This window comes from Leptonotus elevatus, chromosome 1 (genome assembly GCF_054856555.1).
Source record: "Leptonotus elevatus isolate MCC_2025b chromosome 1, RoL_Lele_1.0, whole genome shotgun sequence".
Lineage (NCBI taxonomy): Eukaryota > Metazoa > Chordata > Actinopteri > Syngnathiformes > Syngnathidae > Leptonotus > Leptonotus elevatus.
The window spans coordinates 37,088,956-37,113,598 of NC_141239.1; the positions used below are offsets into that span (position 1 = coordinate 37,088,956).

Below are 24,643 nucleotides of genomic sequence, written 5' to 3' on the forward strand. Positions count from 1 at the left end.
GTGTCGCTCCTATTTAAAGAAGCTTGTTCCAAGTCCCATCTCATGTTGTTTTGTACTTGATGACCATCCACTCATCTCATTTACGACTGTAACCAAAAAGTTGGTTTGTGTGAGGATTCCTGTCCATCAACATCCGTTTTTATTCTTTTGCTGGAAAAACTCCTGTATTTGCGTTGTTGTGCTCTTTTTTAAATGTCCAACGTTGGCACAAGGTGGCGCCAAAGCCGTGTGTAATCAGAAAATAGTACTGTAACAGCTATCAAGACCTGCTGCAAATAGTAAAAATACAAGTTTGCATTATCAAATTGCGGTCATTTATCCCATGCTAGATGTCATGCGCACATTACTTGGGAAAAAGTTGAATTAATGAGGTGAGGGCTTCTTCCTTATGATTTGTTCCATACACGTACAGCATGTGTTTTAACTCCAACAAGTTTTATTTCAAAGCCATCCATGAGAGCATTTCATGGACACAGTGCTAAATTGTGGCATGTATACATGCATATACTTAGACACGTTTCACAGCGGGATAAAATGCAGCATGCAGCATTGCAGCATTGCAGCTTCTAGCGCAACAATCCAGTAATAACTAACAATAACACAACATTGAAACTATGTGGTAATGGATTAAATGGTGTGTATGCGGTAAAAGCATGTTGATATAAGGTAGGTTGACACCGCTGTCTAAAATGTCTTGCATTTGCATTGTTTGTTTTTTTAGTGGCAAAATGAGGATGACACAAAAGACAAATAAACCAATTGTTTGTCAAATAAAGAAGGAAAGCATTATTTTGTAAAACCTTGCACCACTTCCTCACCAGTGCGTGCTATCAGTCTTTAAATCTGATTACATCTTTGCTTTTGGCACTTAGGGATTAGAGGTAAAAACAACCAAAATGGCAACTGGCGCTAAATAGGTGCAAAGTTGGCAAAAACTTTGGAGCTTGGAGTTCAGAAGCGAGCGCGGATTCTGTCCAACGGATCCGTCTCCCACATCTTGGGGTCCCAGGCGTGGAACCAGCCGGTGAAAATTGGCGGTTCGGCTCCCTGTTTGATGGTGGTGATGGGCAGCCCCTTGCGACCGGACGGGTCTGAATCCAGGTAGGCCCTTGCTGGAGGAGATGGGCGGAAAAATGGGGATGGGATTTAATATTATTGCAAAAAACATCTTTCTAAAAATAAAAAATAACAATTTTAGACAGTAAATCCAAGTTTAAATGCAAAGACCAAAAGATATGCAGATTTGTTTTCTAATCTGGTAAATGGGTGGATAGGAGCAAGAAGAGGAAAGCAGCCTTTACGTCGCAAGCAATATCTCCCCACTGAAAGTGGAGCGATATTGCGAGGCGGCCAATCAGAGGCGGCCAATCAGAGCTGTGGCCGTAAGGTGGTCGGTGCCTGTAGTGGCGGCAATCTTCGAACCCGCTGGTGTCGGGATTCCATCAAGCTGAAGAAGGAGTCCTATCAGGCCTTTTTGGCCTGTGGGACTCCGGTGGCAGCTGACAGGTACCGGCTGGCCAAGCGGAACGCAGGTTCGGTGGTCGCAGAGGCAAAAACTCAGGCTTGGGAGGAGTTCGGTGAGGCCATGGAAAATGACTTCCGAACAACTTTGAGGAAATTCTGATTCACCATCCGGCGTATCAAGGGGGAAGCAGTGCACCATTAACACTGTGTATAGTGGAGATGGGGTGCTGCTGACCTCGACTCGACCTCGGTGGGCAGAGTACTTCGAAGTCCCCTTCAATTCCACAGACACATCTTCCTTTGAGGAAGCAGAGTCTGGGAACTCTGAGGTGGGCTCCCCTATCTCTGGGGTCGAAGTCAATGAGGTGGTTGGAAAGCTCCTCGGTGGCAGGGCCCCGGGGGTAGATGAGATCCGCCCGGAGTTCCTAAAGGCTCTGGATGTTGTGGGGCTCTCGTGGTTGACACGCCTCTACAACATCCCGTGGACATCGGGGACAGTGCCTCTGGATTGGCAGACCGGGGTGGTGGTCCCCCTTTTTAAGAAGATGGACTGGAGGGTGTGTTACAACTATAGAGGAATCGCAATCCTCAGCCTCCCTGGTAAGGTCTATTCAGGGGTGCTGGAGAGGAGGATCCGTCGGGAAGTCGACTCCAGAAGGAGCAGTGTGGTTTTCAGTACAGTTGACCGGCTCTACCCCCTCGGAAGGGTCCTCCAGGGTGCATGCGAGTTTGCCCAACCAGTCTACATGTGTTTTGTAGATTTGGAGAAGGCGTTCGGGGAGTCCTGTGGGGGGTGCTTCGGGAGTACGGGGTACCGAGCCCCTTGATACGGACTGTTCGGTCCCCGTACGACCGGTGTCAAGAGTTTGGTCCGCAAGTCGGATTTGTTTCCAGTGAGGGTTGGACACCGCCAGGGCTGCCCTTTATCACCAATTCTGTTCATAACTTTTATGGACAGAATTTCTAGGCGCAGCCAAGGCGTTGAGGGGGTCCGGTTTGGTGGTCAAGATCCCCGGATACATGCGGCCGAAATGAGTTTCCTCCGCAGGGTGTCCGGGCTCTCCCTTAGAGATAAGGTGAGAAGCTCTGTCATCCGGGAGGGACTCGGACTAGAGCCGCGTTGAGAGGAGCCAGTTGAGGTGGCTCGGGCATCTGGTTCGGATGCCTCCTGGACGCCTCCCTGGGGTGGTGTTCCGGGCATGTCCCACTGGCGGGAGGCCCCGGGGACGACCCAGGACACGCTGGAGAGACTATGTCTCTCGGCTGGCCTGAGAACGCGCCTTGGGATCCCGCTGGAGGAGCTGGTTGAAGTGGCTGGGGAGAGGGAAGTCTGGGCTTCCCTGTTAAAGCTGATGCCCCCGCGACCTGACCTCGGATAAGCAGCAGAAGATGGATGGATGAACTTTCAACCCCTGAGGGAGCACTCCAACAATAAGCAAACATTCATAAAGAATAGCCCTGTTGGACAACAAAAGGAGTTTCTTTTCTTGCTTAAGTCAATTTCATCTTGTTTCAAATCAAAGTTCCTAATTTAAATGAACTGATATGTCATGAATCTGTTCCGTTCACTCAAAAAACAAAAACATTTACTTATGTAATAAATTTAAAAAATCATAAGACAAAGCAAAAACTTAACCAAGCAACTAACCACGGGCCACCTGGATGTCAAAGTACACAGATCTTTTTTTATATACATCTCTTGTTGTACCTAATAGTGTGCATAAGCTACAAGCCACACTTTCATTCAGAGACGCATTGCTGACATTTAAAAAAAAAAATGCAGACACCGACAACCTCTCTCACACACAAACAACTTTAACATCTCACACAAAAACAAATCTCACTTACCAAAAAAGCTCCCCAAAAACTCACAAGTCCAAAATCTCTCACACTTCGAACAAACTCACTCGCAAAAAAACTTGCATGCTCAATAAAAAACAACACACTCAACAAAAAATTGCACACACAGCTAAAAACCTCTCACACAAATGAAAACTTATCTTGTACACCCAAAAAAAAAACACTCACAGTGAAAAACCTCTCACACGTACTGAAAAAGTTTTCTTTCTCTCCAAAAACTCCTTCTTCCCGAGAGGTGCGGGAGAGACGTCTTAGTTGTGTGTGAGAGTTTTTTTTTTATGTGTATGACAGTTCTTTTGGTGAGTGTGACAGGTTTTTGGTGTGAGAGGTTGCTTGTGAGTATGAGAGGTCAATGTTTTTGTTGGCCTATACGCCACTCAAATGATAACCCGTGCATTCTTTTCTCTTGATACTTTTTGTCCAACCAACCTAATTTGGGAGCTCCAGTCCTTTCCTGTGCATTCGCTTCGCTGCCAATCCAAAGGAAGAGCTGCGTGGAACACAAAACCACAGTACGTCACTAAGGTCGTTTGTAACATCTATAATGATAAGGACATGGGTGAGAACTCTCCAAACATGTTAAAATCGCCGACATCTTACTTGGACCCAAGTATCCAGAATCATGACATCATCCGTGGCCAGGTCAGACTGAGTAAAATCTCCTGGTACTTCCTCAACCTGAGAGGAGTACACACAGTAAGGCGGAGACTCTAACGTCGCAATTATCTCTACTGTAATTATGATTTCACGTACAATAAGTCTTCCAGTTTTGTTGGAGCAGCCGAAGAGACGCGGCGGCTGGATCACGTTCTGCAGAGTCTTGGAAGTCTGGTATTCCTTTTTGCCACCCAGAGTGGACCAGAATGGAGCTGTGAGGAAGAACAATATATTGTAGTCAACAGTCGCACACTCAGTCCTTCAATGAGAGCAATGTTGGCACCCTTTACCAATCTGGCTGTTTTATTCTACTCATTTCATTAGCACTGATATACAGTCGTGACCCACGTCATGAGCTCATTCACTGCCATTGACGACTATAGACGTCAAAAATGATTTAGAACTATTTTTATTAGTTTCACATTTTTTTCCACTTTTGTTAACAAGAGCATGAAAACCTAGGATTTTTTTAATTGTACATTTAGAACAGATTAATTAATAATTAACCTTGAGTTCCCTAGTGAAGTCATGTGATTAATTTTTTTTTTTTTTTAAATAATCGCCCGATGCCCCTACTTAAAAAAAAAAAGAAAAGATTATTAAAAAATTACATGATGTGTACAATAAAAAAAATACTCTTGTTAACAAAAGTGGGGAAAAAAAGTAAAACTAATAGAAATAGTTCAAATGAATTTTTGACGTCTATAGCCGTCACTGGCAATGAATGAGTACAATCCATTGAGATCAAATCTATATGTTTAAGCAATAGGCAATTACAAACCATTGGTGGGCGCGAATAACTTGTGGATTTTCACTGTTCATAGCAGGAGTTGCTTTTGACGCTGGATCCACAGAGGACACCCACCTGGCTCTTTTCCCTCGGAAACATGGCTGGCGCTTCCGCCAAGGAAGCCCACCACGTGCTTGGCGGCCTCCATCTCGTCGTCGCTGGCGCCCACGCCTCGCCACACAAACAGAGCGCTCGGCGACTTCAGCACAAACACGTCATTGGTGTTCAAGCTGGAAGCAGAAACTTCAACCTGAGGGAACAAATGAAAAAGGTGGCAATTTTTCAGTCGCTTAAACCAAACAAACAAAAGCGCTCCTCACCTCCACAGCCCGGGTAGCGTGGGAGGTGCTCTGGCGGATGTGGAAGAGGCGAGTGTTGCCAGTTTGGGTCTGTCCACCTTTACGCGATGTTCCTCCGCTGTGGATGATCATGGGTCTGCCCTTGAACAGGCTCATCAGGTGGGGGGGCTCCTGGCCCTGAGTTACCCTCACCTGGAACGCACAAGAACACAGTGAACACGCCATTGTTTGTACCAGCTTTCAATAATAAAGGTCAATGTCTCGAACAGCGGTTCTCAAACTTTTTACAGCATGTATCACGCTAAAAAAAATACTTGCTCTCCAAATTCCAAGATTAAAAGAGTCTATTTTTGAAAATGTATAAATAAATACATAGTACATTATGTTCATTAATTTAAGGTAACCGCATAGTTCCATGCAATTCACAATATTACATGGGAATAACTGCCATGAAAACGTTTTTATTGATTATATTTTATTCACTTTATTTATGACAGAAATTGTAAAATGTTCTCCTGTCTATGTGGAATCAGTACCAGAAATATATGTAATGTATGATTCAAAATAATCGAGTTGTAGTATGAGGGCCACGTTTAGAATTGATACAATAGCGCCCTCTGTTGGCCATTCAAGGGCGATGCATATTACATGAAGACATTTGCAGTTGAGATAAGTCACTCTCAATTCTGTCTCACCTTTGCCATTTCTAGCAAAATAATGTTTTGAGTTTTCAATTCATTAACCTTGGCTGCAACTTCCACCATGTGTTCCTCATCGTTATATTGATTGTAAAGAAAAAGGAAAAAAGACAATATAAAGCAATATTGAAATTCAAAGTAAAGTAAAATAAATGAAAGGGGACAGAAAAAAAGCTAAACTTGTTTTGTCTGTCCCTGATCAACACAAAAAAAGAAAAAGTAGAAAAAGTCATGTAAGTACACAGTAAATTCTGAGAGTACATTTTACTCTAGAAAGAGTCTATTTGGTCGCACTCCAAAAACAGTAAAATTTACACTTGGAAGAGAGTAAAATATTTAGAGTGCATTTTTACTGTGTATGAGAGAATTTGCCTAGCCCGTGACAAAAAACTCGTAAGGTTTTTCACTCAGAAATTCTAAGTAAAATTTAGACGGTTTTTTTTAGTACATTTTACTAGCTTATTAAAAAATAAAATAAAATAAAAAGTTACACAAGGGTTGAGGAACAAATACAATCTCACAATCTTCAGCTTGGGAGACGGCCACTCTACCACCTGAGCTATGCCACTCCTACTGTTTGCTAATATTCAAAAGGAGACTAAAAACATCACTTTTGGTCTCTTGGAGGCGCAAAGATTTCGACTGACGCAAGCGATATACTAACACACAGTAGGAGCGGCATGGCTCAGCGAGTAGATTGGCTGTCTCCCAACCTGAAGTCGTGGGTTTGTTCCTCAACCCTTGAGTGACTTTACTTTAAAGAAAATAATAATAAAAACTAAAATAAAATAGTAAAATTTAGCCCAAATCTCTCCTTGCAAAATGTACTTAGAATTTCTGAGTGAAAAATCTTTAATAGGTTTTTTTCATGGGATAGGCAAATTATCTCATACACACTAAAAATACTTTGAGTAAAATATTTTTATTAAATGCATAATATTATTTATATATATATATATATAATTATAAATTGTATTCTCTTCCAAGTGTAAATTTTACTCTGTTTAGGGTGGGACCAAATAATAATAATAATAATAATAATAATAATAATAATAATAATAATAATAATAATAATAATGCAACTCTTTTAAGAGTCAAATGTACTCTGCCAAATTTACTGTGGAGAAACGAGATAAAGAGGTGTAGCCTCCAACGACAAGCTCGAACCTGAACCGGTGATCCTCCCAGTGAGTCATCCAGCTTCACAGTGAGGAAGGCTGAAGCAGCCAGTTCGTCCTGTGTGGCCTTCAGCCCCTGCCTGACAAAGACACACGTTCGAGCGTTCAGAATATTTTTCAGTAGTTTAGTCAACAACTAGCAACTCCATACACACACATACCAAGTGTATATAATTTGTCCAGTCTTGTAGGTGTAGAGGATGAGGTAACAGTCTCCACCATAGAAGTGCCCGTAGGATGCCGGATCCACAGGAACCATTTCACCATTCTCTGCACGCCAAATCTAAAAAAACACACCAGATCAAATAGGATGCGTGAGGTTATGGGCGGCCTTGAAGTTAAGCAGAAGGGTTTTGAAAAGTGTTTTTGTGGAATAACGGAGAAACTTAGATGATTTGAACTCAAATAATAGGAATTTGGTTTTGTCACTGTTACGTTTGAGAACGTTTGCACTAAACCAGGATCAGACTGTAGAACCGGTTGTCATCAGGGTAGCAGTAAAAGCAATATGCATTTGCTGTAGATACATTATAGCTGATGGGAATGAGATGAAGAGGAGGGGCCCTAGGAAGCACCCTTGGGGCATTCCTGTGGCGATTGGGGACAGCTGACAGTTTTTTTGATTGTCTCTCAAACTGTATTGAGCAGGTGCTCTTGCTGTTTTGATGTGACGATGCAGCACATGCGTTTTACCTGGAACTTGCCCTTGCCGTCATCTACCATGGCATGCTGAGCTGCCATGGCCCTATTGGAGTGCAGGCTGGACGCGTCGAAGGGCACCTGGTCCACTTTAGCAATGCGGCCAATAGTGTAGGCCCGACTCGGTCCGGTGGTCTCGTCTTTGTCCTTCCAGTCGCTGAAAAACTGCTTGAACAGGATGGTCTCGGCTCCTGCGGGAAGTACCTGGAGCTGCAGGGAGACACAAGACATGTATGACGTTTTTGGGCCAGCATACCGGTACAGAATATAGTAATAGCACAGCATTCATATAATAAAGTGTACCTGACACTTGCTGCTGTATCCTTTGTCTTTAATGAACTTCTGGCCTGCAGACATGGCGGCTTTACGTTCTGACAGGTTGGCCTTTGGACCTGATTGAAAACGATGAGACAAATGTACTTTGTATCCACAGTCCGCTTACTGGACACTACATTAAAAAAGTACACTAGGACAATCTAATCAGGCTCAATAAAAAGCTAAATCAGAAACACCGAGCTCTGTTTACAAACTCATTCGTCATTTTTGTGACATGAATTGAGATGACTTTATTACCTTTCCAAACAAATATGTTCTTGTCCACTCCGTTATCCAGAATGTAACACTCCTGAGGGGACAACATGGCCTGTTTGAAGGGGCTGGATGGCGCCACGACAGACAACTTCATGGAACCCGAGGCATCAGAGATCTGAAACGCAAAGAGACATTTCAAATACAATGATCAGAAAATTGAGTTGCTATAAAAATAATCATGTTGAATTTATTGATTAATTTTCTAATTTTCTAATTTTCCACACTCATATTGCTTAGTTATAAACTGAAATATGTTTAGTTTAGTTCTCACCATGTAGAGGGAACCCTTCTTCCGATTGGAGGCGTCCGCTTTCTCATCATCGGGTGTGCTTGGTGCAATGGCAGTTTTGGGTCCCAACACCTACATTGAACAGAGGAGGTGAACACAGTCAGTCAATCAATCAATCAATCAATCAATCAATCAATCAATCAATCAATCAATCAATCAATCAATCAATCAATCAATCAATCAATCAATCAACCAATCAATCAATGTGTTTTTACAATGAGATGTACTGCGCAGTACTCCAACATCATAAGTAAGGGGTGTACCAAACATGTACAAATTGATGGCTCAATGTATGTTTCTTCCAGCATTAAGCGGACTTTGCAACTAAGCACATTCCACTGCAGCTGTTTTTAAAGCGCTCTATAAATAAAAATGAATTGAGTCAAATATAGGGGAATTAAAAACTATTGAAATAATTATTCGATTTAAATGCATTGCACATGTAGTAAAAAATTATGCCTGAATAAATATTTAGAAACAAACCGTTTGTAAAGATTGAACGCAAATGAAGTGAAGTGCTAAGTAAGTTAAAGCGACAGTGTGTAAAAGTTCACCACTAGATGTCACTATGCAGCCGAAGCGCGTGTATTTTGAGGCACTACGACCACACTTCGCAAGTCTGCCACTAATTATTATACGGTGAGAACTAGTGGTAATTTCGTCAACAAAAATTAAATAAAAATAATTTCGTCAACACACATTTTTACCCGACTAAAACTAGACTAGCCTGGACTAAATACGCGGGACTAAATCAGTATGCATTTTCGTCGACTATTGAAGACGAGACGAAAATGTACTTCACTTAATAAAAATTGGACTACAATCTATGGACATTTTAGTTCATGAACAAAAACAAGAGGAAAATGATATGATTTTGTAAAATCCTGTCTGCTAATCTGTCACTGTGACACCGACACCCCCTTTCAAATCTGCAGCTAGCGAGTGCAACATGCACAAACACATGGGACGAACAGGAGGTGGATTCACGGTGAATGGTTCAAAAAAGTGAATTATAGTTATAACATAACATTAATCCAAAGGCTATAACATTCCAACATTAATGTCAACCCGACCGCTAACTAATGCTGGCTAACTTACTAGCTCCTAGCATGGAGCCATACTAGGCACTTGTTGATATACTGTAATTGTGTGTCAAGTTGTTTTTCATCAAACAGATGAGAGAAAATTTTATGTGAAATAGTTTTAGATCCCAAATGTTCAACATAATCTGCTAAGAAAAAAATATACAGGGGTAAAATGTTTGCCCAGACTAAAACTAGACTAAAACGTTGACAGTTTTTGTTGACTAAAACTAGATGAATACAATTATTTTCTTGGACCAAATAAAAGACTAAAATTCTAGATTTATAGTTGACAAAAAATTGACTAAATTAAAACAGAATGAAGCTGACTAACTATGATAACAACTAACGAGTGTGATTGAAACTGAGACTAAATTTAAAAATGGCGGATAAAATTAACACTAGTGAGAACTTAGGTGAGCGATGGCAAAAGACGGCGAGCAGGAGTTAGCCGAAACGGCTAAAAGGAGCGGCTAGCAGAAGTTAGCAGGAGTGGCTAAGAAGAGCAGCTAGCGGAGAAGCTCGTAAATAAAGCTTGCGAGAGCAAAGCAGATGACAAGTATACAGTATAAAAACATGTGCGTTAATATGATACATTTAACACACTGCCCCTTAAGTAATTATTTTGCATACCACTAGAGGGAGCCTGTGATCATACATTTCAGCTTTTGTTTTAGTACATAGCGTCTGTACAATTCAATTTTTTTAATACAGAAATAAAATAAAATAGAGGTCATAATTCTAAAGTGGTCTGATCAAGGTGCAAAATATTGACTGAATTTTTAGATGCCTTGTATATTTTATTTAAAAAAAAAATCCCTTTTGCAGTCTTCAGTGGACTTTAGCATCCTCCCTTCAAGTGTTTACAAGACAGAGTTGGCCCCAATTTGGCCCCTGAGCAGCTCATTACAAACGACAGCATTGTGCGTGTTTGTTCCCACACTGACTATCCCGCCAGACGTGACATGCATCATTACAGCTTACAGCTTGTGCTCACAGGAGAGCGACCAGCGTTGGGTTCGAAAATTAATTGTGCGTGCGTGCGTGCGTTTGCAGCACCGTCACCTCCGTGATTGCTTGCGGCTCTTGGCCCTCCTCCACCATGTGAAGCTTGGCTCGGCCGTTCCTCTCGTTGTCTCGGATGTGGATGGCCACGTGGGACGCCTTCAGCCTCTCGTAGCGGTTACACTCGCTGCCGCACCACTGGTAGATTTCCTGGCGACGACACACAAACAACATTGATTGGTCACGTGAGAGACATCTGAGGGGGATTATGATGAGGCAGGCACTGTGACAAAAATCACAGAAGTTAAATCGAGTCCCTACTAGGCATGGGCCAATTACCGGGTTATGTGGTTTTAAGTCAAGGGTTCAATGACCTCTAGTAATTGTTGTCTTGTTTTGTTTTTTAAGAGGGTTTCTAAACACGTCACAATGTTAGTTCATGTTAGATTGGCTATCGGTGCATTAACCTGTGAAGTTAAACATAGCTTGGCTGTCTTTGTGGGATTTAGAGGGACTAATGAAATTAGATGTCATAGTTGTTGTCTCTTATCTTGACTTGCAAATCTTGCATGCTGCCATTCTGTTTTTCCAGATTTTATTTAAAAAAAACTTTTTTACTCACCATTTATTTGCATTATCAAGAGGACAAGCATTGGAATATTTGTTGGATTGTTTGAACTGCTTTCACCTAAACTTGAAGGATTGTCCACATTTATGAATTCACTTTTATTTATTTATTTTAATTTTAATTTAATTTAATATTTACTTATTTATTAATTAATTTATTTTATTGATTAATGTGATAATGGATATTGTAAATCCAACAACTTTAGCAAAATAAAAAATTTTACCTATATATTTTTTATTTTATTAAATCAAATGTAATTATTTAGAATTTAATTAATTAGAAACTAAATGTGTGAGCACATATTTTTATTTTATTGTTCAAATTAAAAAAATATTTGTTGCATCAATTTAGCTGTTGGTGATAATATATTTACTTTTCATTCATTTATCTCATTAAATAATTTCGTAATTGATCTACTGATCTACTGAAAAATTAGTAAAACAACACATTTCAGTGTTTTATTTGATTAAATCTTGGTTATTTAACTAAAAGCATGATTTTTTTTCTTAAATTTTGGGTACTCCTGCAAATCTCTGGCCAATGGACTATATGCCACGGAGGAGGCGGGACTTCCGGGTTTTCACCCATCAACTTTGTTTCAGTTTCCGGTTTGCGGCATGTGGGTCGCGTCCCAATACTTGCGCTTGAGCGGGAGCGTGCCGTTGGGGGGCACAGGGGTGGGGGTGCGAGTGTTGGAACGCGGCCAGCAGTGGCCGGAAACGGCGCTGATGTGTAAAACCCGGAAGTCGGGAGTCCGTGGCATCTACCACATAGTTTTCAGACTGGATTCCGGTTTGAATTTCCCGCCCTCTTGTCTCGACTGCTCGTTGCATACGCAGTTAAATTTTTCATCAACAGGTGGCAGCAGCGATTCGAAAACAAGTTTCATAACTTGTGTAGTATCCCAGCATATGAAACCTCTCATCCACACTGTCACACAGCCATCCAAAGTGAGTGAAATGTGCAAGGGCTCACCTTTCCCAGGTCAATAATGAAGCAGTCGCCATTGTTAAAGCTGCGCCAGGTCAGCTCTACCTCCGTGGCTCTGATGATCCTGCGACCTTTGATGTGAAGCAGTCGTTTCACGTTGGCATCGTTGATCACCACGTGTTGGAAACCTGACGCCACGCCACCTTTCTGTCGGAACATGTAGATTGTTAGTCAATTCGTGGAACATTATGGGATTTAGGGCAAACACATGTGGGAGTGAGAAACACAACTAAGCCTGAAAACTCGGGGTGTCAGGTGATTACATTTTTTAAATTGTAATTAATCGCATGACTTCAATAGTTAACTCACAATTAATTGCAAATTTGCTCTGTTTCAATGTACAATAAAATTTACAATAAACTTTTTCCCCCCTTGGTTTTCACACACTAAACATGTAAGTAGAAAATTTTTTTAAACTAATGGCTGCATCTTTTCGTCATTGATTATTTTCATAATAATTCATAAAAGATGCACTGTACTGTAAAAAATGAGTGTGATATTGATTTGTTGAGGTCATTTTTTTGCCACGTGATGGCATAAATGCATTTGTAAGACATTGGTGACAGCTCAGTGCATTTTTCTTTTCATGAAAACTACTCAGAACCTGGCCATGTTTTGAACTCAACTGCATTTGTATTAGCTTGAAATTACACAGGAAAGGCAAAGGTCAAAAAGTTGTCTTAAGATATCAATGTATTTTGTTGATTGCTTTTCGTCTTTAGAGTCATGTGTCGCCATACTTTGACACCAAACAGTAATTTCCTATTAGGCAAGGCTTTGGCGCCATATTGTGGCATCTATGGGCGTTACAGAAAGACCACAACATTTCCTCCTCACTCTCATATCTGATTCTTATGGAGGTAAATTTGGTGCAAAACTAACTTGTGCAAAAAATTTGTACCTGTAGAAAAAAGTCTAAATTTGTATCTGTAAAAGTCGTGATTTGTATCTGTAAAAAAAATGCGTGCCTGTAAAAAAAATTTTTGTGTCTGTAAAAGAAATTTGTACCTGTAAAAAAAAAATGTGTATGTGTAAAACAAATTTGTATCTGTAAAAACAAATTTGTACCTGTAAAAGTCATGATTTGTATCTGTACAAAAAAAAATTCGTACCTGTATTAAAAGTATAAATTTGTATCTGTAGAAATGACAACTTGTAGTCAAAGAAGTCGCCACTAGGAGTCACAAGTGGTTTTTCTGCTGCTGTTCAGTGACGTGAGTTTTGCCCCATTTATCGCGCTACAAATGGAGCAAAACTAATTTGTACTTGTAGAGCGCCGTGATTTGTACTTGTAAAGAAGGGGGCGGGCTCTGGTGAATGAAGGGTTGTTTTGACCAATCAAGTGAGAAGGATTTGAGCGGATTGGAGCGCAACCTCATTGGTTTAGCGAACGACGGTGGCGGGACTCGCGGAAGGATACAAGCAGGACACATCGTCGCCAACCAACATACATATTAAGAATACTTCTTAATATGTATGTTGAGGAAGAATACTTCAGTATTCTTAATATGTATGTTGAGGAAGAATACTTCAGTCGACTGAAGTATTCTTAATATGTATGTTGGTTGGCGACGATGTGTCCTGCTTGTATCCTTCCGCGAGTCCCGCCACCGTCGTTCGCTAAACCAATGAGGTTGCGCTCCAATCCGCTCAAATCCTTCTCACTTGATTGGTCAAAACAACCCTTCATTCACCAGAGCCCGCCCCCTTCTTTACAAGTACAAATCACGGCGCTCTACAAGTACAAATTAGTTTTGCTCCATTTGTAGCGCGATAAATGGGGCAAAACTCACGTCACTGAACAGCAGCAGAAAAACCACTTGTGACTCCTAGTGGCGACTTCTTTGACTACAAGTTGTCATTTCTACAGGTACAAATCGCAACTTTTACAGATACAAATTTATACTTTTAATACAGGTACGAATTTTTTTTTGTACAGATACAAATCATGACTTTTACAGGTACAAATTTGTTTTTACAGATACAAATTTGTTTTACACATACACATTTTTTTTTTACAGGTACAAATTTCTTTTACAGACACAAATTTTTTTTTTACAGGCACACATTTTTTTTACAGATACAAATCACGACTTTTACAGATACAAATTTAGACTTTTTTCTACAGGTACAAATTTTTTGCACAAGTTAGTTTTGCACCAAATTTACCTCCATAGATTCTGCTCCTAGTTGATTTTTTTTTAAACGATGCTTTATTTCCCTAGCCTGGCAAGCCACGCCCACCTTCTTCAAAAAGAAAATGGGTCTGGACAGGCAGCCATAGACAGCGATTCGGCTCCGTCCGAAAACAGGACGGCCCAATCAAATTCGCCTATTTGCATGACGTCGTGTTAGTGAGCTACGTCACTCTTCAATCATCAAGTTTTTCCCGCAACAACGACTTCATTCACTACTGTCTCTCTTCGACTCGTAACCATGTTGGATTTTTACTGAGTCTCCGCAAAAATAAATAACTTCAAAGAGTCGCTTTTATGACGTCACGTCCGCTCTTCGCTCATTGGTTCATTGCCGCGAGTGAGTCTGCATTTCCAGGCTATCATTTCCCCGCACCTACTATATATTACTTGCAGTTGCAGGCACTGTACTTAATCATTTGGTTGTTACAATTTTCCATGACTCCTGATTACAAATTCTATTCGCATCAATCAAATGCAGGGGGCAACTGTGTCTATGTAAGAATATGATAAAGTGATTCTGACTTTATATGATTTTCACAGTTAAAACGGCCGTCTGAGGGAAACCGAAAATAAAGCACTTTGGCTACCACATTGTGTAGATAAAGTACTATACTGTATAAGGACTTAAAATATAAACATATCCCAACCCTAATTTCTTGGGAAGGGTACTCTTTTTGATACAACAGCTCCTCAACATACATGGACAGTATGCGTGTTGGATTTGTTTTTTAAATTTTCTTTTAAATGAAACACACAACATATAACATATATTAACAGACAAACATGTTTGTTTTTTGACTATATATTGCTTGTCTGTACTATGTCATAAAACAAACGTACATAACATAAACACTCTCCACGAAGCTACGTTTTTCTGTGCAGACACACACGTTAGTACGTTTCAATCATTAGGAAGTAGCAACATGATTGAGGAACAAAAAGGCGTAGTAATGAAAATAATGTGTTGGTGTTGAGTGGTCAAAGGTAAACAACTTTTCACATATCTTGGTGTAAGTAAGGAACACTTAATTTCACTCGACTAGACAGACATACCCCGTGAAAGTACTGAGGAGGACGACGCGCTCAGCTAGTCTGCAGAGGGAGGGGTTCAAGGTGGATCGAACCATTTTCAATCAAATGGGGGGTGTACTGTATTTTTGTTGTTTAAATATGACTCTATAAGTATCTATCTTGTTAAAAAGAACACACACAAAATATCTATACTCTATTTTGGAGGTGCTATTGTTGCTGAAGCACCTCCAAAAATGGGCTAAATTTAAATTTACCATTTACAATGTGGCCTACGACAAAATGACAGGGTTGCAGGTTTGTTCAGTTGGATGATTTCATGGAGTTCACAATTGAGAATGGCTTGAATTTTACACAGCACTGTGAAACACAAACGTACAAACATCTGTCAGATGAAAAGACATCGCCTGCATGACTGTCAGTCATCAAATAGCGTCAAGCGGGAGGACCGGTGTTGTTGTACCTTGGAGGTGGAACCGTCTCGTAAAGTGCCGTCCTTTGAGAAGGCGTGAAGCAAAACAAGTACAAGTACAAGTCATGCAAACGGAATGACAACATCAACAATAGACATGCTCATTAGTGGGAGGATGGAGAGAAATCAACGGGCCTTTTAGTTCATGTGGAGACAAACAACATTTCTTCTTGTGGAACAAAGTCCCAAGTTTGCCTACAGGGTCTCGCCACAATCTGGAGGAGTGGCTTCAAGATGGAAACCACATTAACCAGCCAACCCACCCTTCTCAAGAGCCGGTCTGTAAAATTTTCCATGGCAACAATGTGGCCTGTGTTTGTCCTGATGGAAAGATTTGTTTCCTGAAGGACTCGCCAAAACTATGAGGAGAATGAAAGTACACAGTGTTCTACCAATGAAAATTAGACCATTCTGACAAAAACTGGTCTTAAAAAAAGAAAATGAGCAATTTTTTATGTAATTTGATCAGGATTATCTAACAAAAGAACAGACATTTTTGACTTTTTTTAAATAAGTAAACACAGCTAGCCACATATTATATAACACTATGAAAAGGATTTGCATGCATGCTCTCATGTCAAACATGTTGTATTTTTATTTTGATTATATAACATCAACGTCCAATTGTGTTTTAGGCCAAAATTCTTGCAGAGAGAAAAAGTGTTTGGTGGGATAATTACAGCCAGCCAAGGTTAGAGGAGGAAGTCTGAGGAAGAAGAAACAGATGGGCACAGCAAAAGCGGCCTTGCAACATGTTTGCAGCTTCAGTCATGGATGGGGACACGCCCTGGCATGGAAATACCGAAGAGGGGGGAAAGTTGTCACTGAACTTCAGACTCAACATCGTAGCTACGCGACAAAGTGCACACGGGGCCGACAATCATTAAACCACGGCGATATATTTCAGTCACGTGGTTATTTTCACAGCTACTTCCACTGAAGTTGCTCATCATACAGTGAACTGCGGTTTTTAATCAATCCGCGGCTCATCGAACATGGCGACAGCATGCGAGGAGACGGCGCTCGCACTTGCTAACAAGTTCTTTATTCAAACGTTATCCTCAACTCTTTATCGACAGCATTTTATTTTTATGGCTTGACGCGTGCAGAAAAAATATCTAACGAGCCATGAGGTCAGTTAAACTTTACCAGACTGTGTGTCCAAGTCAGACTTGGGCATAATATCTGATACTGTAGAGTGGAGGCGAATATTGGAGGAAATATAAACAAATTATTGGCTGTTGATGAAAGAAAAACCCACGGAGGTCACAGACATAACTTGGATCTGACAAAAGTAATAATAAATGAAAATGTGATGAAACTTCACCAGTGAAAATCATGTGTGGTGTTTGAATTGTGGTTAAACAGAATTAATCCAAAAACAAATTGATTAGACAAAAATTATATCTCTAGAAAGACTTGAAATAATTTGACCATAGGGACATGTTCAACCAAGGTGTGTCCTCTAATTAGCATCACAGGTGTCTTCAAACTTTAAAACTTGATTTAAAGGGGAAGTTAAAAAATTCTTGACAATAATATGTTATATGCGACCGCACTAGTCTACCCATGACATTCTGATAATATTACATTTGTATTATATGAGTTAAGAAGCAAAATCCAGCTATTTTTATCCATCAAAGGGGGCGGCCATTTTGCCACTTGCTGTCGACTGAAGATGACATCACAGTTGCTCAGCGCTCAGGTAACGACCAATCACAGTTCAGCTTCAGAAAACAGGTGAGCTGTGATTGGTCGTTGCCTGAGCCCTGAGCAACATGGATGTCGTCGTCAGTCGACAGCAAGTGGCAAAATAGCCGCCCCCTGAGATGGATAAAAACAGATGGATTTTGCTGCTATATATAATAATACTATATTAGACCAGTGGGGCTGCACAGAACATATTATTATCAAGAAATAATAATAATTGGGTTGACTTCTTGTAAAAGGGTGACAAAGAACACCGTCCCTACTGTAGATTTATCTTTCATTAGCATAAAAATGAATATCAAAAACAAATGTGTCCATGTGCGGATACCCTACAGGTTTTCTGTCGAGCTCACCTTGTATGTGACGCCCGTCTTGAAGTAGCCCAGGAAGTTGTTGGATTCGCTGTTCTGCACCTCCCGGAACTGCACCGGCCCGCCACCCAGGAATTCATCCAGCTGGGTTGCAAAGATGGCCGCCGCGCCGCTCTCGTCCTGCGCGCACTCGTCACCTGGAAAGAAGTCACAGTGGTGCAATAGTGAAATTTGGAGTAATTGACGCCCGCCCAAAAGTTTTGTAATCGATGCCACAAGATGGCAGCAAAAAACTTTTTTTGCTATTAGACAAGGCAGTTCTTTGGTCGAAGCAGTATTTTTTAACCACTTATACAGTATGTAAGGCTTTACGAATATCAAATAAAGGTTCCTCTTTGAAATGACATATTGGAGTTGAGACGTTAAGGAGTTAATGCGAAGACATTACAGTACCATAATCACTCCATTTTGATTTAATTCATTTCATTTCCTTCTTTCGGTGCTCCGAGATTGACTTGAGAGACATTGTGAGCGCGGTGCGGTGTCCTTACGGCACCTCTGAGTCAGGCACGGAGACGCTGACTCAACTTCAACCACATCTGCTGGAAGCATCACGAAACCAATCAAACTTTCCCTTGAATCCACAACATTCCAAATCAATAAAGTCCTTGTAAAACGGAGGGATTTATTTTTGGATCGTGTTCTATTGCCAGTGGTGAGAACCAAGCACAGATTAACTCATTCACTGCCATAAATTCATTAAAAAAATATATATATATTATAAAAATTAGGGGCAAAAGGCGATTCAATTTTTTAATTGTAATTAATCGCATGACTTCACTAGTTAACTCACGATTAATCACAAATTAATAGAAATAGTTAAAAGCATTTTTGACGTTTATAGCTGTCAATGGCAGTGAATGAATTAAAAGAAGAACAAAAAAATATTACAAATTCGGGGCGTCAGGTGATTAAAGTTTTTAATCAAAATTAATCGCATGACTTCACTAGTTAACTCACGATTAATCACAAATTTGACATTTGTTCTAAACGTACAATGAAAAAATTCTAGGTTTTCATACTCTTGTTAAAAAAAGTGGGGGAAAATGTTCAACTAATACAAATAGTGAAAATAATTTGTTGACGTTTATAGCCGCCAATGGCAGTGAATGAATAAAAAAAACAACGAGAAAATATTTTATTAAAAATTCGGGGCGTCAGGCGATTAAAGTATTTAATCGTAATTAATCACATGACTTCACTAGTTAACTCACGATTAATCACAAATTTTAAACTAATATAAATAGTTAAAAGCATTTTTGACGTTTATAGCCGCCAATGGCAGTGAATGAATAAAAAGGGAAAAAAAAGAGAAACATTTTTATAAAAAATTCGGGGCGTAATTAATCACATGACTTCACTAGTTAACTTGCGATTAATCACAAATATATCTGTTTTAAATGTACAATAAAAAAAATTATAGGTTTTCATACTCTTGTTAACAAAAGTGTAAAAAAGTGTTAAACTAATAAAAAATTGTTCAAATAAAATGTTGACGTTTGTAGGCAGTGAATGAGTTAAGTTGTTTTTTGTGGTGATTTTTTTTAAAGGTATCTGTACTTGAGTAAAATCTGTATTTTCTACTCCTTACTTTGTCAAAATAGGCTCATTGCTGTTTTCGGGCTCAGTCACTTTTTGTATTTTTTCGTGGGGGAAATAAGATACATACTGTTATGAAAAATATTTACTATTACTACTTACTGGCAGTGAATCCAAACTTTTTTTCTTTTCTTTTTTTACTGACAACATGTATATACATCTACTTCAACTTTGATTCTTGCAATTCCAACATGTTGGTTGCAGATTCCCATCTGTCTGGCAGCAAACGAGTACGGGCCGGTTCCTGTCCCCCGTGGCCCGTCCGGGTATTCACAATGTGTGGATTTACCAACATTTACAGAGCATGAGAAAAGCTCACATAGACACCAGAAGTTGGTTTGCGTGCGAAGCGAACCGAGACGGAGAGTTTGCAAAAGAGGGAAATGCGGATTATCACGAACAGCTGCAACTTTTCGAGTTCCGCAGCTAAAGTGCTTGCGGAACATGTTTCAGCATCGACGCTGGCTGCCTGATGTGAACTGCACGCACACAGGAGCCATTATGTAATGTTCAAGTTGCACAAGTTACACTGTGCTGTAAAAAAACGTTTCTCACTTCCTAAAATTCCTAATAGTTTTTAATAGTTCAAATTCCAAAGTTTCCTGCTGTAAATTAAATTGGGCGCGTTACATTGCGGCACATCCTGGTCTCACCGATCCACATGTGTATGTTGTATGAGGGCGCAGCGGTGGTGAAGAGCAGCAGGTAGGCATCTCCGGTGTAGAAGTTTCCATACAGAGTCTTTGGAACGGGCTTCAGGTCCAAGTTCTCGATGCGCCACACCTGCAGGCCCGGCTGCTTCCCCGCGTTTGCAAACTCCTTGTGGGACACCATGATGGCTCTAATGGCGGGGAGGAGACAAAGAAGGATGTTGAATGAAGGATTTTGCATTGCAAAGTTACACCGAGGCAGCAAATTTGCCAACCACATTCAAGCACAAAGGAGAAATGACACACACACAAATGCAACATTGTTGTGCACAAATTTTAGGATTACGTTCGCTAAACTGCTTCTTGTTTAGTTACTTACTAGAATCAACAACCCTATATATGTTTTTATTTTTCTAATAAGAAAAAGTGAACTTTGCACATCTTGTACATGTATTGATACAATTGCATTCACTTATTAAATCCAGTAAACAAAGTTTGGAAAGAGAAAAAAGTGCCAGCCGAAAAAATTCTTACTGGATTAAAACAAGACACCCCCTCCTTTTCCATAAAAAGGGGGAGGGGGGAATCAACCAAGCAAGCAGCGCTCAGAATTTTAAAAACTGCTTAAATTGAGCCCTCTTGAGTCAAGGCAGCAATGCTTGTAATGTGGTTGTTTAAGTCAAATCCCTGCTTTATTCCCATGCATTTCCATGAATTCCCATAGAAAGCTCCCAACGTTGCAACGCTAGCTTTTTCAGTGTCTGCATGACTACTGTTTGTTTAAAACCAGACAAACACGTTTTTAAGGAATGAATCACCTCTCACAATTGCTGTCCAACTTCTTCTTTCAGCAATTTATGACATTTTTTTTCTAAATAGATTCGATGTCATTCAGTAGCAGCACAAAAAAAAGTTTACAATCGTGCATTTTACAAAATGGGAAATATTCAACAAGTTGTGCATAATGACTTCAGCTTTTATTTCAACGGGGCATTTGTGCAGTTTTTTTTTCTTCTCCTAATGTGTGCACCACAGCCACCAGGGGCCTGTATGATACTTATATACACAAGACGGTCTTATAAATAAACTCAGTAAGCTGCAGTAATATTAGTTATTCTTTTGCAGGGGATAAAAAAAAAATATGTCAGTCGTGTTGCCTATCTCTGGCATTTTGCATTGCGTGAGTTAGCATTAAATTTCATCGACAAAATGAAGTGGTTTGGTTAAATACACAATGTGTAATTCTCTGTTTCATGTTTAGTTTTCCAGTAAATTTAAATGGGTGTGGCAATGCTTTCCACTGTAGCCTGCTGTTCACAAAAGCAGTCCTTTAAAAAAAAAAGAAGGGAAAAAAAAGTGTTTTTCTGAGGTTTCATGATTTTTCATTCAAATAAGAACACACACAAAAAAAGACAAGAGTGATGTACATGAAACATGACCAAGAAAATGGAGCATTTGCTTTGGCACACGCACACAATGCAGGACAGTAGTGAAAGTGTGATCTGTCATCCTTCCAAAGACGAAAGATTACACAGATTATTTGCCCTCCCACCGCCCCGCCCTGATTACACAAGAGCCAGATTACAAATTATTTTTGAGGCAGTAGGATTATTACTGAACATTTTTTGAACATCAAGGTCACGTACCAACTCTTGCATTGTTTGCATTTGGAGTCAGTTCAAAGTCTTGTATTTAGAACGAAAACTGCAAACAGTTCTCATCGTAGCGCACCACTAAATGCGTGTAAATTGGCTGCGGGGCGGTTTTATAGCACAGCTCCGGTTACAGATGCAGGAAAACGTATGGTCGACCGGGCTGATCAATACATTCTAAAGCAAGCACTCAGCTTGCTTTCTGAAGGACTGCATTAAAACTCGATTACCAATTATGTGCCAGCCACTAAAGCTACAACAACAAAAGGATGGAATGATGGGAACAACGCAGTTCATCAGACATGACATGGGATTTTTTTTTGGGTAGCTATAGGAAGCCTACCATGCGCACAAAATGCTAATTTGTTGCAATCAAGTATGTATAACATGAACATGACGCTCACATTTGTGTTCAATATTATTACCACAAACAACTCATGACGTCATTGCTTACCCAATCGTCCAGGAGTGGCAACGTTATAACCTTGAATTTTATACGCACATTATACCTACTTTGAGGCCACAAATTAATATCTTGTGCACACAGTATGCATACAATCTGTGCCCGCACGTTTGTATTATGTGGCTACTAAATGCTAGTTTGTGGCTACAAAATAGTTAAACTTATTACCTGTGCACGAAATACAATTTTTAGGGTTTAATATCATTACCATATTCAACTCAGGTTGTCTTGGTAAGCAAATGAAGAAAGAGCACCTTGGTTGCAAGGAAACTACAATACACAATTGCCTATAACGTTAATTACAATATTATTCATTTGTATTTTATGCACACATTATACAAATAAGTATTTTATGTACAATATTCTCATTTTTGGCCACAAAATAGGTATAACATTTATTTGCAGTCCTCTGCCAATCCATTTCTCAAGAAGGTGCCCTCAATTTGATGGCCCAACTGTCCCAGAACGATTTATTTGTGTGTACATGATAATGTACTTTATTCACGGTGACAACTGAACGCTCATTTTTGGCCTCGTTGTAAGTATAATGTGCGCAAGATCCGGACGTCATGGTTGACAAATGGAATGCACATTCGCTGGCGCTCCTCTGCACCGCATTACAACTGTTTCTACATGAGGTGCGCTTCATTTGCATATCAAAGTCTCCCGGAATTTAAAAAAAAAATCCTCCCCTCCCCAAATGAGCATTTTGTGAGGTAATTATCGCTATATTGTAGTCACAATTTAAATGTTTGCCCCTGCTTTTCGGGTCTGGGGGCTTTGTACACTACCAATGCACATTTTGCAGAGAGTAAATCAAACCTCGTGAGATTATATGCACAGATGCCAACAGCGACATCATTCGTTGGTGCTTTGATTGCCATCAAGAATCTCAGTGACTTTACGAAAGCGATCAAAACTCTGCAGCGTGCTACTTTTATTACTACGGAAACGCTGCTCCGGTTACATAACATCGCTTTTCGGTCTTCGTGTATGGGTGTCGTCCCCCCCCCCCCCCCCCCCCCTCTTGAATCTAGTCAATAACTAAAAGTAAAATACTAAAAAGAAATCTGCTCTTACAAGAACATACTTTTATTTGGAAAGACAATCCATATTTGCAATAGCCGACCAGAGGAAAATAGCACGATGATGTAGAAATAAGGTTACAAATGAATAAATAGACTTACATTCGGAGAGGATGAAAGGACAGAAGTGTTGTCGGAGGTTGCAGATGTGGGAGTGATCCGGAATCAGACGCGCGCGTGCGTGTATGTTGTCAAGGGGGAGGAAGAGTGAGGAGTGGAGGAGGTTGTCGGTCTGAAATCGCGACGCTCTGATTGGTCGACTGCAGCAAGACAAAACAAATAAACGTCCAGATGCTCTTCTAATAAAAAACACAACGCACAGAGCCTGTGTTTAATAAACTTACTGATGGAAGATGACGGCGACTTCCTGTTCTTTTCCGGATACAAAATGTGTTCAAACAGGGAGGGTACAAAGTTCACAGAGTTCACTTTAAGCACAGAGTCGTAATGTTAGCACGGTGAGTTTGCTTTTGGGCTTTAAGAACTAATGTGTGTGCCCGAAGACAGGTATATCTACGGCAACAATTTATCTTTTTAAAAGTCATTCACTTCAAAATTGGGAGTCACTGCTAGGTGGTAAAAGTAGTTTGCCACTTGTTGCTAGGCAGATTTTGTGGACCACGCTCATTTGTCTACCCAAGCTGGACTTCCAAAGCGGTGTGTCCCATTTAAATAATTTCAGAAAAATATGTCCAGAAATGATTATACACAGTATTTCTTGATTTGCTGAAATGAGCCTTAGCCTGGCAAAATGCCAAACAGAAAGCAAAACCCGCGGATGCCTGACAAAACATTTATTGTACAGTCAGACACTCAGACTCATCTTAAAGCAGACAAATCCCCACCGAGACCATGTGTGGGGTTTGTATACATTATTGACACAAGGATGTGTTTACATTGTACAGAACAATACCATGTAGGGAGTAACAATAAAAGGAGGCCATTTAATGTACACGGTGGGCCAAAATTCAAAAAAGGCATTACAGGTCACTTAAATGGTGGCAAAAGTTTGAAAATGATTACTTTTTTTTGGCATTTTGTCATTTGAACACGTATCTCCAAATTCACAGTGAGCTCATTTGTTGACATGAAAATACCGAACTGGTGCTTAGAGTGTCAGCGTGGTGAATGTTCTCAATGAACAGGAAGTGACACTGGCAGGCCGGAGACAGCTGATGGTGCAC

General features: G+C 40.2%; 2 protein-coding genes across 3 annotated transcripts in view; both read right to left on the reverse strand.

Annotated features, from left to right (window-relative positions):
* Positions 1–414: 414 nt before the first annotated feature.
* Positions 415–23,704, reverse strand: scinlb (scinderin like b). 2 transcript variants are annotated; one of them, XM_086096496.1, is made up of 18 exons: positions 23,562–23,704; positions 20,263–20,450; positions 17,993–18,147; positions 15,921–15,953; positions 12,216–12,377; positions 10,673–10,822; positions 8,508–8,597; positions 8,219–8,351; positions 7,949–8,037; positions 7,640–7,855; positions 7,108–7,229; positions 6,936–7,026; positions 5,092–5,262; positions 4,847–5,021; positions 4,078–4,193; positions 3,925–4,002; positions 3,754–3,814; positions 415–1,112 (listed from the first exon to the last, which is right to left on the reverse strand). In XM_086096496.1, the coding sequence occupies exons 2-18, from the start codon at positions 20,441–20,443 to the stop codon at positions 952–954; spliced, it is 2,184 nt and encodes a 727-aa protein (XP_085952622.1). In that variant the 5' UTR covers positions 20,444–20,450; positions 23,562–23,704; the 3' UTR covers positions 415–951. The 2 variants fall into 2 exon arrangements, with proteins under 2 accessions (XP_085952622.1, XP_085952630.1); XM_086096504.1 differs by lacking the exon at positions 15,921–15,953.
* ccdc18 (coiled-coil domain containing 18) overlaps positions 23,574–24,643 on the reverse strand; it is a 30,779-nt gene continuing 29,709 nt past the window's right edge. Inside the window, exon 26 of the transcript XR_015097238.1 lies at positions 23,574–23,719. The gene's annotated coding sequence lies outside the window, so the exon portion shown is untranslated. The remainder of the gene's footprint in view (positions 23,720–24,643) is intronic.

Excerpts from the sequence above, each read along its gene's own strand:
- scinlb (XM_086096496.1), bottom strand. The coding sequence starts at position 20,443 with ATGGTGTCCCACAAGGAGTTTGCAAACGCGGGGAAGCAGCCGGGCCTG. Across the intron at positions 8,598-10,672 it reads AGCCGCAAGCAATCACGGAG|GTGTTGGGACCCAAAACTGC; the intron begins GTGACGGTGCTG and ends TGTTCAATGTAG. Across the intron at positions 7,856-7,948 it reads GATACAGCAGCAAGTGTCAG|CTCCAGGTACTTCCCGCAGG; the intron begins GTACACTTTATT and ends GTCTCCCTGCAG.